The sequence below is a fragment of the Atractosteus spatula genome, chromosome 13, assembly GCF_055471065.1.
Source record: "Atractosteus spatula isolate fAtrSpa1 chromosome 13, fAtrSpa1.hap1, whole genome shotgun sequence".
NCBI lineage: Eukaryota > Metazoa > Chordata > Actinopteri > Semionotiformes > Lepisosteidae > Atractosteus > Atractosteus spatula.
This window is the reverse complement of record NC_142718.1, coordinates 33,803,516-33,815,639: the sequence shown is the minus strand read 5'-3', so window position 1 is coordinate 33,815,639 and position 12,124 is coordinate 33,803,516. Positions and strand designations below refer to the sequence as shown.

The 12,124-nt window shown below is 39.2% G+C and overlaps 1 protein-coding gene across 25 annotated transcripts in view; it reads left to right on the top strand.

Annotated features, from left to right (window-relative positions):
- Positions 1-12,124, top strand: part of lrrfip1a (leucine rich repeat (in FLII) interacting protein 1a) — a 70,901-nt gene that overhangs the window by 28,419 nt on the left and 30,358 nt on the right. For 11 of the 25 annotated variants that reach the window (XM_088931343.1, XM_088931320.1, XM_088931319.1 and 8 more), the window contains 6 exons: positions 52-138; positions 7,461-7,478; positions 9,542-9,589; positions 10,206-10,250; positions 11,560-11,610; positions 12,020-12,052. In XM_088931343.1, coding sequence (XP_088787469.1) covers positions 52-138; positions 7,461-7,478; positions 9,542-9,589; positions 10,206-10,250; positions 11,560-11,610; positions 12,020-12,052 — 282 coding nt within the window. The remainder of the gene's footprint in view (positions 1-51; positions 139-7,460; positions 7,479-9,541; positions 9,590-10,205; positions 10,251-11,559; positions 11,611-12,019; positions 12,053-12,124) is intronic. The other 14 variants (XM_088931344.1, XM_088931335.1, XM_088931334.1 and 11 more) reach the window with 3 other exon arrangements.

Genomic DNA, 12,124 nt, shown 5'->3' with positions numbered 1-12,124 from the left:
GATTCCCTGTGGATCTACGGTGTATTGATTTCCAATTGTTCTCTGCCCTAGGCCGAGGCCAGGCTAGCTGCGAAGCGAGCAGCAAGAGCAGAGGCCCGGGAGATCAGAATGAAGGAGCTGGAGAGACAACAGAAAGAGGTACTGGAGACTGGTATTGACTTTATCCCCACGCTTCTTCCAGGCTCACCAGTGTTCCTGCAAAGCATTTTCAGCTTCAGATGACACGTTTCATGATTCCTTTGACCCGAGTAAATCTCTTATTGTAGTGAAGACAGAAGATAGTTATACAAAACAAGTTAATTACAAAGTAAAAAACTGCAATATTGTACAATATTCTACAATATTCAGTAATGTTCCAGTAATGTTTGCATGCCCAGATTCAATTTGCATATGTCACTTGGTATAGAAAACAAGAACAAATCAGAAACTGGGTGTATCAGTACTCTGTGAAGACTGAATTTTTTAGACACTTTGAGTGTGCTAAACAAGTCTGATTGCATTCCCAGATCATTAGTATTCTCTTTTATACATGAACCAAGGTTATAAATTGGACTGTTTTAAAGAATGTTTCTGCAGTATCTCAAACAGTGAATGCCTTTATGCCAGGCTGGAGATATCAAAGGACAAAATGCCTGAAATATCTACAATGTTTTTTTAATCTATTATAATTACACCTGATAAGATTTTTTCATTTTTCATGACTAAATAAGGGTACATGACAAGTACACAGTCTGTTTAAGGTATTTTAGAGCTAGAGCTGCAACAGAACTTAGACCTCTGTTGAGGAAGTTGATTTTTATCAGCAGATTTTATCAGCAAGATGTTTCTTGAACCAAAACGTTAAAAAGCAGTAGATCACGTTAGAGGCACTATGAAATGGTGAACATGCTCCTTTTGTGTGATGGTTTTCTTTCTTAAAGACTGCCAAAAAGATAGAGAGGCTCTTATCATTTTGGAGTTAACACTCTCCTTGCAAAGATGCAACAGAATTAACTTCAGTAGTTTTACTACTTCGTGCTGCACTAGAAAAAGATGCAGGAGAGAGGAGGTCATAGATTGATACAGTTGTGAACAACAGAAGAGTGCTAAACGTCAATAATACATGGGCTGTTGCTGTAGAAGCCAGAAGAGTAGAATCTTTCAGGTCTTATTGAGGACGTGTTTTGTAGACATTTCTACCAGCCCTAGTGCACCAGAGAAGATTCAGAAATGCAAAATGTACCCATTTTCATTATTCGTCACTTCTACTTAGTCAGACTTTTTCTAACTTTCCCTGCATTTAAAACCGTTAGTGAGAAACTGACGTATTGAAGGAATAATAAATATAGCTTATATTCCTTTTTGATTGTAGTCAATTGTAACTGACCCATAAACATGTTGTTGTTTAAACCCACTTTAGAAATCTGTAAGACATATTTTATGGTCCTTTTTTTTAGAAAATAATTAGGAATTGGTTAAAAAGGAGCCAGTATACAGGTTATTAAAATTGAATACATGGTAAATTAATATATAGTTATTATAATATCATTATTATTTATTTAATTAATTTTATATTATTATTTATTTATTGTTGTATTATTATTTATTGTTATTGTCATCCTGTAAAGCGCTTTGAGAAGCCACCTTTAAAGGCGCTATATAAAATAAAGTTTATTATTATAATATTAAAAATTGCTGCTCCCCTGCCTATCTTTAGGAAAGCAGACTAAACAAAGACAAAATTGCTTCCAGTAGACTACAGAGAATCCAAATTGTAATCCTTTAAGAATAGAAAAATATTCAAGAGGATAGAAAGTTAAGGAAGACAGGTCAGTGAGCCAGGTTCAATGACAGTAGAAGACGGAAGCCAATGTAAACATCCGTCATTGCGTTTGGTAAGCTTCTGCCAAAGCAACATCATACCTAGTATCTGATGAAAGACTGATGTAATCCCCTAATCCATGATAAATCCCCCCCCTTAAAGGAGTTGTTGGCTGTTTTCCTCAAGGATGCAGCAGGATTTATTTAATGGAAAAAGGCTGTTGGGCAGTCTTAACGTTGTCCTCTCAGTGGCCTGAGAAACAGTCAGCACTGTCAGGGCTGAATTCTCTAATCTTACTATTTGGATAAAAGCCAAGATCAGACCTACAGGCAAGTAAATAAGCATTATAAAGAGCTGTAAAACAGGTCTTCAGATTCTGCAGAAAACAGGATACTAATTTTACACAGAAAAGTGTTACTTTATTTGTTACTTCTTTAGTGAGCTGGTCTCTACTTTCTTGTCTGACCTCAAGATACACTAGGATCTCATCAGTATCTTCAAAATCCCTCCTCGCCATGCATTAGAAAATCCAATCTGGTAAAATAAGGGAATAATCTTGTGTGTTCCATGTTTTTGTTTTTTCTTATAAAAAGATGTTAGTGATCTCCGCACTCTGCTGCATTAAAACAGTGCAGAGCGGGAGAGGAGGTCATAGATTCAGATGCCTGTAATAAGCAAAGGAGAGATAAATACTGTAGTTGCTGCAGTGAAAAAATGCATTTTCCACCCCTCGTTTTTTCTGCAGTTGCTTTTTTATCACACTGCAGTTTTGAACCTTTTTTGAAACTTTTGTAGTTGCCTTCAGAATGCTGAGACCAAAGAGCTGAGAATTTAGCTTTGTAACGCCTTGCTAAGAGCCAAGTAACTGTCAACAAGAAATGAATGCGAGGTGTAAACCAGCTGGAAATGATACTGAGTATGCACAGTATTTATCTAATATTATGAGCAGATCAAAGTGAGGAATTTAGGTTTGCTCACTTTTCTCCTCATGTCTTTTCCAATAATATGAAAGACCTGCATACAGGTTACTATAAGTTAAGGACAGGAAATTTAATTATTAAAATGAAACAATTAATATTAAGAAAAGATCAGATGTTTTGACCTCTTCATATCGGAGTGCGGGGTATTGCATGTTTTCCCAAGGCTAATCTCTAGCAATGCAATACTGCAAGACTTTTAAGGAGCTCAACAGTGAACATCTACAGTAAGTAAAAGGTCTGTACTAAGAGAGATTTGTTTAGCTTGTGTTTTAACCCACAAGAAGGATTGTTATAATTTCTTTTTTACTATGCAAGAGCCAACTTGAAGAAGTAGAGTCCGTGGACTCAGCAGATTGCTCAGCGGTAGAAAAAACAGATTAATTGTATTAAGAACTACCGAAGCCCTGTGCTAAATGTGCACTACAGATTACAGTGCATGTTATCAATTTTAGCTGAAGGTTCTGTGGTTTTAAACCTTCATCCAATTTCTAAACCAGATTATTGAGTGTCACTTCCTGTTGAACCTGCTTTATTCCTAGTCCTATGCTTTTCCAGCAAATTGAAAGCAGACTTAAACCAGTTACCTGCAATATCTGGAAAGGAGTGACACACCACAAAGCTGTTAACCCTAAATTTGGAAAGCAACCATAGAGCCATGACTGCTGTGAAAGACGGGATACACAGTCTGGAGGGGGGAGACAAGAGGGGTAAACAGGCCATGATGAATGCCTCAGCATTTCACAGCTCTGTCTTCGCAGGCAGCGAGAATCTGTCTGGGCTTTATCCTCAAGCAGACATCAGTCACATGTGCCGCTAACCCCAATATGACAGAGCTAGTTAGTGTGAGCTGATGTGATGGCCTGAGAATGTCTGGCAGGTGGCTGCGGGAGACCTCGGAGGCTCTGGCCTCTCGGGGACCCCCTCACAGCAGGAGGGGGGCTAGCCATCGCGAGTACCAACACAAGAGGGGGGGGACTGACGTGACGGCAGTGTCCACTGACACTTTAAAGGAAGGATCACTCCTTGTTCATGCCTGATGTTTCACACTTATGTCACACCTTATGTCGGGATATTGACTTATTCTCCTTCCAGCTGGATAACACAGTGTCTGAGGAATCAAGTCTGAATTCCACCCAAAGACGCAGCTTTTCTGGTTCTGTTGGTTCAGGTTTTTAGATTTAATGTTGAAACCTCCATCTAAAGGTGTACTGCTGCACCTAATGTTTCTTGGAGAGGAGATACTAAGACTGGAGATTTTACTTGTTTACCTCATGCGAGACTGCACTGAGGTGAAATGTTTGGAGTTCTAGAGTACAAAAACATGATCATTAGTCATTTATTACGCACTGGTATTTTTAGTTCAGTGCTCACCTTAGTATTACGTCTTAAACATAAATGCTTTCTGAGTGTAGGGAGTGCATTTTTGTTAAAATTTTCTTTTCATTTACTTTTAAAAATGTGTATGCCGGATGTTTTCTATATCACAATATTTAACCACTGAAGTGAACTGCTGTTATGAGTTTACTGTACAACCAGTGATTGAAAGGGTTGTGTTGTGTGTTGTGTTGAGCTGTATTGTAAGGGCTTGTTTCATTTAGATCGCAGCAATTGCTAGGCCCACAGCTCCCCTAGTGGTCAAGCAGTTTACAACTGATACCTGCCAATCCATGTTGATTTGTCTTCTGCTTTTAACAAAACCCAAGAAAAAGTTATATCCCTTCATACAGCGGGGTATTTTACTGAAACAGTCCAGGTAAAGATATGTGTTCAAAGGTGCCCCAGCCCCAGTGGATTCACGCTTGAACCCACAACCTTGTTGAAACAGGGCTCATGTCTTTCTTCTGACTTCATGACTCTTCTGGTTTTTCAAGTGTACAAACCTCCACATCAAGTGGTAGTACTTTAATATAACGTGTTTGTTACTTTTTGACCCATGTGGAACAAGTACTCAGAAATGTTCCTGAAACAGCAATTTGAGTCTGATTCACAACCACATGCATCTCTCCGTCAATATGTATGACACAAAGGGCCATACAACAGCCACAAACACTGAGGTCATAGTCATTTTCTGTTAAGTGCTATCACAAACCTTTAAAGGAGGGAGATCATATAATAATCTGATGTGATTAATTATTGAGCAGTAGTAAACTTTTCTAAATGTAGCCAGACTACCTGTTTATGGTCAAATACAGTTCACTTAATGACCTTCTAGTTGGAGATTCTAAGGCTTCATTGTTTGTTCCCTGGTACCAAGGACAGAAGCAGTATTAATACTTAAAAGGAGCTAAAATTGTGTTACATCAAAATTTTTATTATCAGTAACATAGTTACTGCCTGTAACCCTAATATTATTAATAAATGCATATTATTAATAATAATTCCTTGCATTTGTATTTCTTATTTTCATGACAATTTATCAAACACCTAATGCCCTTTATGTAGAAGATGGATCCCTCTTTAGCCACCACAGTCTCAACCAGCAGCCCCACTACACAGCTGATCAAGTGGCAGTGAGCAGGGCAGTTACAATTTACAGTATAAACATTTTGTGGTACATATAGTGTGTGTTATTTTCAGATTTGTTCAAAAATGAGAAGCGCACAAACTTGGCCTGTGTTAATCAAGTTTGTAAGATTGAAGTAGTTTATACTACTGCTGTGACCTGCTCCCCCTAAACCTTTAGACTTACTGTAGAGGCATTCAGCCACAATCAGTAACTCCAAATGATGAAGAACTGCTGTGTGTAAAAGCAATGGAGTTGGAGTAATGTTCTTTAAATCCTGAAAAAAACAAGTTCCAATTCCCTTTTAGTCTCCAAAGTTTCTGACACTGCTTTGTGCAAGGGAAGTCAGCTACACCACTCTTTCACACTGCTAAATGTCAGCATCATTTGTAATAAGGTGAGAGTGCATTCTGCTCTGAGAGCTGGCAGTGTCTGAGGCAGCTGAATGCAGTGGGGTGCTTTCACAAAGAGACTGTCAGAGAAAGAGGGGCGGCCTCCAAGTATTTAATAAAGAAATGAATATACTGTAAAGGAGGTAAGACTTTTATCCCAGTTACCATGTCAGACAGCAAAGAGTAGATGTGTAGATTCTGGGTCAGTTTGAAGCTTAGCAGATGAAGCAATAAATCAGGGATTAGCAGTTCTGGGGAAGCAGTCTGAGGCTGTGTTGAGAAATGAGGACACATAACATACTGACTCTTTAACTGAAAGTCAGGTACTAAAAAAAGTGTTTGAACAAGAATGCTTGGTGAGTACTCTACAGGCCTAGTGCTATTTTAACTTGAAAGGAATACTTTATTTTTTTCCAATTTGTTTTCTATTTTTTCATTGTGTCCTATCATGTGTCTGGTGTATGGTACTCATCTGTGTTTGCTTTCCTTCCCTGCCATGCAAACAACACATCTTATCAGATAGGTTCTAAAACACATCAAGCTGGTTTCTAGAAAGTAAACCGAGAAAGGGAGGTAGTGTTGCATATGGCTCCTTTCTATTCCATTTTTTAACGTTGAAGTACTGTGTATTTTCACATTACATTTCCATTTGATGGCAATGTAATGTATGCAGATGTCTTTTTTATAAAGTATGTTTTTATACTAATGTGGTGTTGTTAGATAGCAGCCTGAGCAAGTACAGAAACAAAGATTGAAGCACCTTGACAATAATACACAAGGAAGCAGGTTAGAACCTGTGGAAGGAGACTTCAGAGCCTGCTTTGGAAGGATGGTGCGTCTACTAGTGTAGACGTTAATAACACTGCCTTTGTGACATTGCTGTACAGTATGTGGCAAGGAGAAGACACATCAAGTAAGATGCGGAGACAGTTTGACTGTATTTTAGTGGATCCCTTTTTGGAGTGGAGTGTGTGTCTGTTTGCTGAAGGATCAGGAGATGGCTGACTCTTGTACAAATGGATTTTGCCTGAACATCACTGTCACAGTCCAGAGGAATGCCGACTGATTGATATGATTTGTTTCCTTTTTCTTTCTGTAGCATCTTTGTGAATGCCATTACATAGCAGGAATAAATACACCATATGTATTTTCTATCTAGAAAATGTCCACTGGATTCAGCTGACACCAGAGTTGTGAGAAATGAACTCTGTTCTGCTTTTTGTGACCTCAAATTCAATTTGATGCTCTGTGTCAGTCTGGAGGTCATTAGCAAAGTCTGCTCTGACTGCCATGGTCTAATTTATTGATTGGCTTAGCAGGCTGCTCCAGGTGACAATATATAGAGACCATTTTACTTTAAGCATCTGTAGAGAGTGGATTGAGTTACCAGCCCCAGGTTAATGTGGGAAACATTTAACAAGAAAGATTTTTTGGAATGAAGTACTGGGCAGCAGGCATGGGAACTGGCAAACCCTGATGACATTCACAATACTGAGTTTGGACACCAGCACAAGTAACCCTGAGGAATAATGAAAAGAATTCTAGTTACCTTAGTAACATGGTCACGTGGTATATTTAAGATTTCTTTGGGACTGGCATTTTTTGTAATTCTGGTTCCAAAAAAAGATCGTCCACAAAAAAAAGACAAGTTTGTTTTTTATGCTCTGTTTTGTATACAGTCAAAGCTATTTCTCCATCTGCTCTAATTAGTAATTTTCATGTCTTTTTCATCTCTTTTTCTGTTCCACTTTGCCCTCTCCTGTTCTCCCTGCTGACATGTGTAGATCTATCAGGTTCAAAAGGTAGGCTTCTCTCCCTTCTCTCCCTGCTTGTAACTTCCTCACATCTTTCCTCACTGTTGTTAAAATTGTTGCTTGAAGGTGCACTGCTGTGCAGAAATCTTAAGTTCAGTCAGGACGTAAAACATACAGTGCAACAAATGGACAAAAAAATGGAAACACCTGGGGTAAATGAGGGACACCATTTATATTGAAAACAAGAGCTTCAACACAGGTGTGGCTCATTCGATAGCTAAACATATAACAGCCCACCATGCTCAGAGTGAGGTACTGTATAAAAATGCCGGGCAGACCTGGTTAACTAAAATTATGGCTAGCATTACAGCAAGGCAAGACAGCTGTAATATTGAAACAAAACTGTTGGGACACATTTCGCTGGAGCTTCAGTGATCAAGACAGCTCAACTTGCTAATTTTTTATGAGCAATAATGTTTATGGTAATATCAACATCGCAATCTGCGGGAAAGACATCAGCACAGGGCAACAGTGGATGAAAGTGAACTGTAATTCCCATGTATGAATTTAGAACGCCTGAACAACTGCAGGTCAGTTGACTCTAAATTTCAAACGTGGGCATGTGTAGAGAGCAGAGATCAAAAATGGTCCACAAAGGAAGATACTTTAGTTGGGTTGTATTGCAGAAAGCACTCATCAGACTGGCAATGTACTTTTGTGAGTCCAGCGGTGCAAAGAGTATTGGCAATGGACCACTGGGCGGTGAAGAAATATGATATGGTGAGCTCAGTCAACCTCACCACATATGAGTGTAGTTGTGTTGCCAACCGAATGAACTCTACAGCCCTGGGTGCTTAGTTCCATAATACTGTTGCGGTTATTTGTATGCTCACTGGCGTCGCCTCCAGGGTATATCCTGCCTTGCACCTGTTGCTTGCCGGGATAGATTCTGGCTCCCCCGTGACTGAGTATTGGATAAAGAGGTTTGAAAACGAATGAATGGATGGATAGTTTGTATGCTCTTGTTCCCTTAGAAGGTAAGATCGGTGCTACTGCTACTGAGTGCATCATCCCATGTAGCTGAGTTTCTTTCCTGCCTGGAGGGCTGTCTTTGATGATGACTGCCTCCCTCCACAGAGCGCGGTTGAGGTTGATCAGTGGTTTGATGAGCATAGCACCAGAACTGAACCTGAATTCTGGAATGACACCTGAGACGTGTCCAAGGATGAGTTGATTGACTTTCTCGTGGAAGAATGGAGTTTCAGAATACCAGATCTTGGTAGACTCTATTCTGAGGCAAATACAGGCCAACACCATATTTAGTGGCTTTACATTGGTGTTTCTGTTTTTTTGTCCACTATATGTACTGTATGTAAGATTGAGCATCCAGAATTAGGAAACCTTGTAGTATAATATTGGAAACCAATTACCTTCATTATGGAGTAGTATGTATGAGAAGGAACCAGTCTTGCTATTAACCAGTCTTTAATATACATTAATCAGAATCTTCCAAAAAAGCTTCACAAGAGCTCAAGGAAGAGCATCCAGAGAAATGTTGTTTTAACATCTTATTGACACATTGTCTGGAGTTGCTTGTCGTGAAGTTCGGTTGTTCTTTTTTACATACTGTATCCATAAAAGTAAAATTATGTACTAAAATGAAAGATTTACAGTATCTATCAGGACTAAATGTTAGAAAAAAATCTAAGTGGTTAAAATGTTGGTATAGATTCACCATGGAGTTGTGTTTCAGCCTGAAGAAGGAAAGCATCAAATGAAAAAATTAGAATAATTGAAGATGTCTATGGTTTGTGCACAGCAGTGTGTATTTTATTTTGGCATAGACAGCAACTAGCCATATTTTCAGACATCTGCTGACAAGCTATTCTTCAATCAAATGTCTCCACTTCATGCTTGTGCTTACTTTTTGAATCAGACAGTTTATGGGTCTGGTCTTGGTGAAAGAAACAACCTCATCAGATTCACAAATTCAATGAAACTGCAAGAGCAAAAGTCTTCATCACTGACTTGGTGAAAATGCATTTGTTTTCATTCTCTAAATTTGTTCTTCTCATCTTCTGTTTCTCTCCTCACCTTCATTCCGCCCTCAGAAATACTACGGTCTGGATAACAAATGGGGCGATATCGAGCAGTGGATGGTATGACCATGATGCTGTGTGATTTAGGACTGTACCAATAAATGGTTGTCGGTTTAGTCATTTCTTCGTTTAGGCCTTTTGGTTGATCTGCTGCACCTTCATACTTGGAATTAGCTGGTAAATGGAAGGTGGACGCAACAGCCTGTCACTGTTGTGTGACTAGTCCTTGCATGTATGCTGCTTAAATATGTTTTATTTAAATGTATGAGTGAAGTACTAACAGGCTCACGAAGTGCAGCATGGTGTGGATGACATACTGTAGGCAGACTGGTAGTCTGTAGTGCGATGGTTGTTGAAATGGGCTTGATCGGTGGCACCCTCTAACCGTGGTGTGTGTTTGCTGTGGGTTATTAAGTGCACGCTTTTCGCATGTGCTTGCTGCTTTAGTGGCACCAACCACATATAGAAAAGAACATGACGTTTTATTGAGGCGAAAAGGAAAAATAAAAAGCATATTTTTACAGTGCTTTTTTTTTGTGCTGATTTTCAATACCGCTTGCGATTTACAGTAGCTGCTCTCTTCCTGCCCGGGGCTGCCAGCAGTGAATTTCTGACTTCTGTCTCTTTCTCTCTCATATTTCCCACCCCTCTTGTCCTCCACACACTGCCTGGCCAGGAGGACAATGAGAGGTACTCCCGCCGCACACGGAGAAACACCTCGGTCTGTATCTGCTGCCTCTGCTAGTCCTCCTTGCTCTGCCTCGTCTCTCTTTACTTCTCGAGTTACTAGTAGGGGGTGGATCGCCTTGGACGTGCTGTGATGGCCAAGCATGTTCAATAGTGTAAACTAAGAGACAGTAATGAATGGCGATGCATTTTGGCAGAATTCCTTTTCATTTACATTTCTGAGATCGTTTGCATCAGAATTACTATGACATTCATTTATCCCCAATTTCAGATGCAGTATCTTTTTATATTGTTCTTGTAATTGTATTTTCTAAAAACAGTTCAGCTACTGTATAGCTATGGGCTTTATTGTTGGAGGAGTCTGCAGCTTCAGCTGTACTGTGGCTCACATGGACTGTTTTTTTGTGCTCATGTTACTGGCATTTTATGTTTTCCCATTGTGAAAGTCAAACATAAAAATAACTTTGAGCCTTAAGTCTTTATGACTTCAGTGTTCGCAGGGGGTGGTGTTGAGGGGAGGGGGAATATAATGCACAGATTTCTACTGTGTGTCAATGCCACATTGCACTGTATCCTTCATTCAGATCCCGGCCACTCGCCTAATTAAAACACACAGCAATCAGTCAAACTTCAGTCGTACCAGCACGCTCACCTTTTGTCTCCACAGAACTCTACGAAGACTGAATAATTTAAACGAATTAATACGACTACTGAAATGGAAATTGTGCATTTTCTGTGTCTCTAATTACATAAAGAAGGTTTCATATTTTCTTTGTACATCATTTTTCTTGCAGGCTTTTTTAAAGTGAATGTTTATGTCCATTATAAAAAGTTACACGCTGTTCTGTTCCATGATGTACTTATAACTTTAAAAAAAATCACAACAGAGGTTAGGAGCTATGGTATTTTTTTCTGCCAAGTATTATTCTAATTATTTTTTACATTATTATATTTTTAACCTAATATTATCATTTATTTTCTGAGACAACATAGAAACACTATTGTTAAAGTAACCACAAGCACAATACCCGCCTGATAGGAATCTTGCTGTTAATAATGCCATTTAATGGGTCTTGCAGATATCCTCTGCTATCACTTGCCCTTGTTTTGTTTTCCTAGTTGAGTAAAGGTCAGACCTGGTAGATAATGGTTATTAGAATGAAATGCCTTTTGCATGATCTCATTTTTTAGCTATACAGGGCAAGATCTAAAATTTCCTTCACACCACCAGTGAAATGTGAAAGTTCAGGGAGAATTCGTGTGTGAGCTGAAGCCCATGGATTTGGTTTCAGTCTGAGAACACCGTAAATCTAACAGTCATCCTCTGTCTTCTTCTCTCCCAGATCTCAGACGATGATGAGCGGATGTCTGTTGGGAGCCGCGGGAGTCTGAGGGTCAGTATTTCTGCGTTTGTTGTATTTGTGGTAGCTTCATCTGATCAGGAGAATCTTTTTCACTTAGATGTTTGCATTTTTTTTCTGTTTTCAAAGTTTTACTTGGCTTTTTATCATTTCTTTATTTCGTCAAGCAGCTGTGAATCCAGATCAGTTCTGATTAAATGTGTGTGTACACAGTCACCTATTGAAACAGTCCATTAAGAATTATGGATATCCAGAGTGACCAGTCTGTGCAAAGCTAGGAAGTTGCAAAAGGCAGTAATAAGTCTTGGATTTATTTACAGTATATGAATGGGTTTTTCAATGTGAGAGGTTTACAGTTTTTTTCCAGGCAGTGTTGATTTAAGTCCCTGTGGTGTGGAGCAGAGGCTACTGACTATAACAGCTCTGTCTTTTCTCTAAACAGTCAGACCTAGACTCTGTCACTGCCAATGGAGGGGTAAGAACGGCAGATGGGGGTGTATGAGAGTGTTGTTTAACCTTGCACATTGAGATGCAAAACTAGACAAAC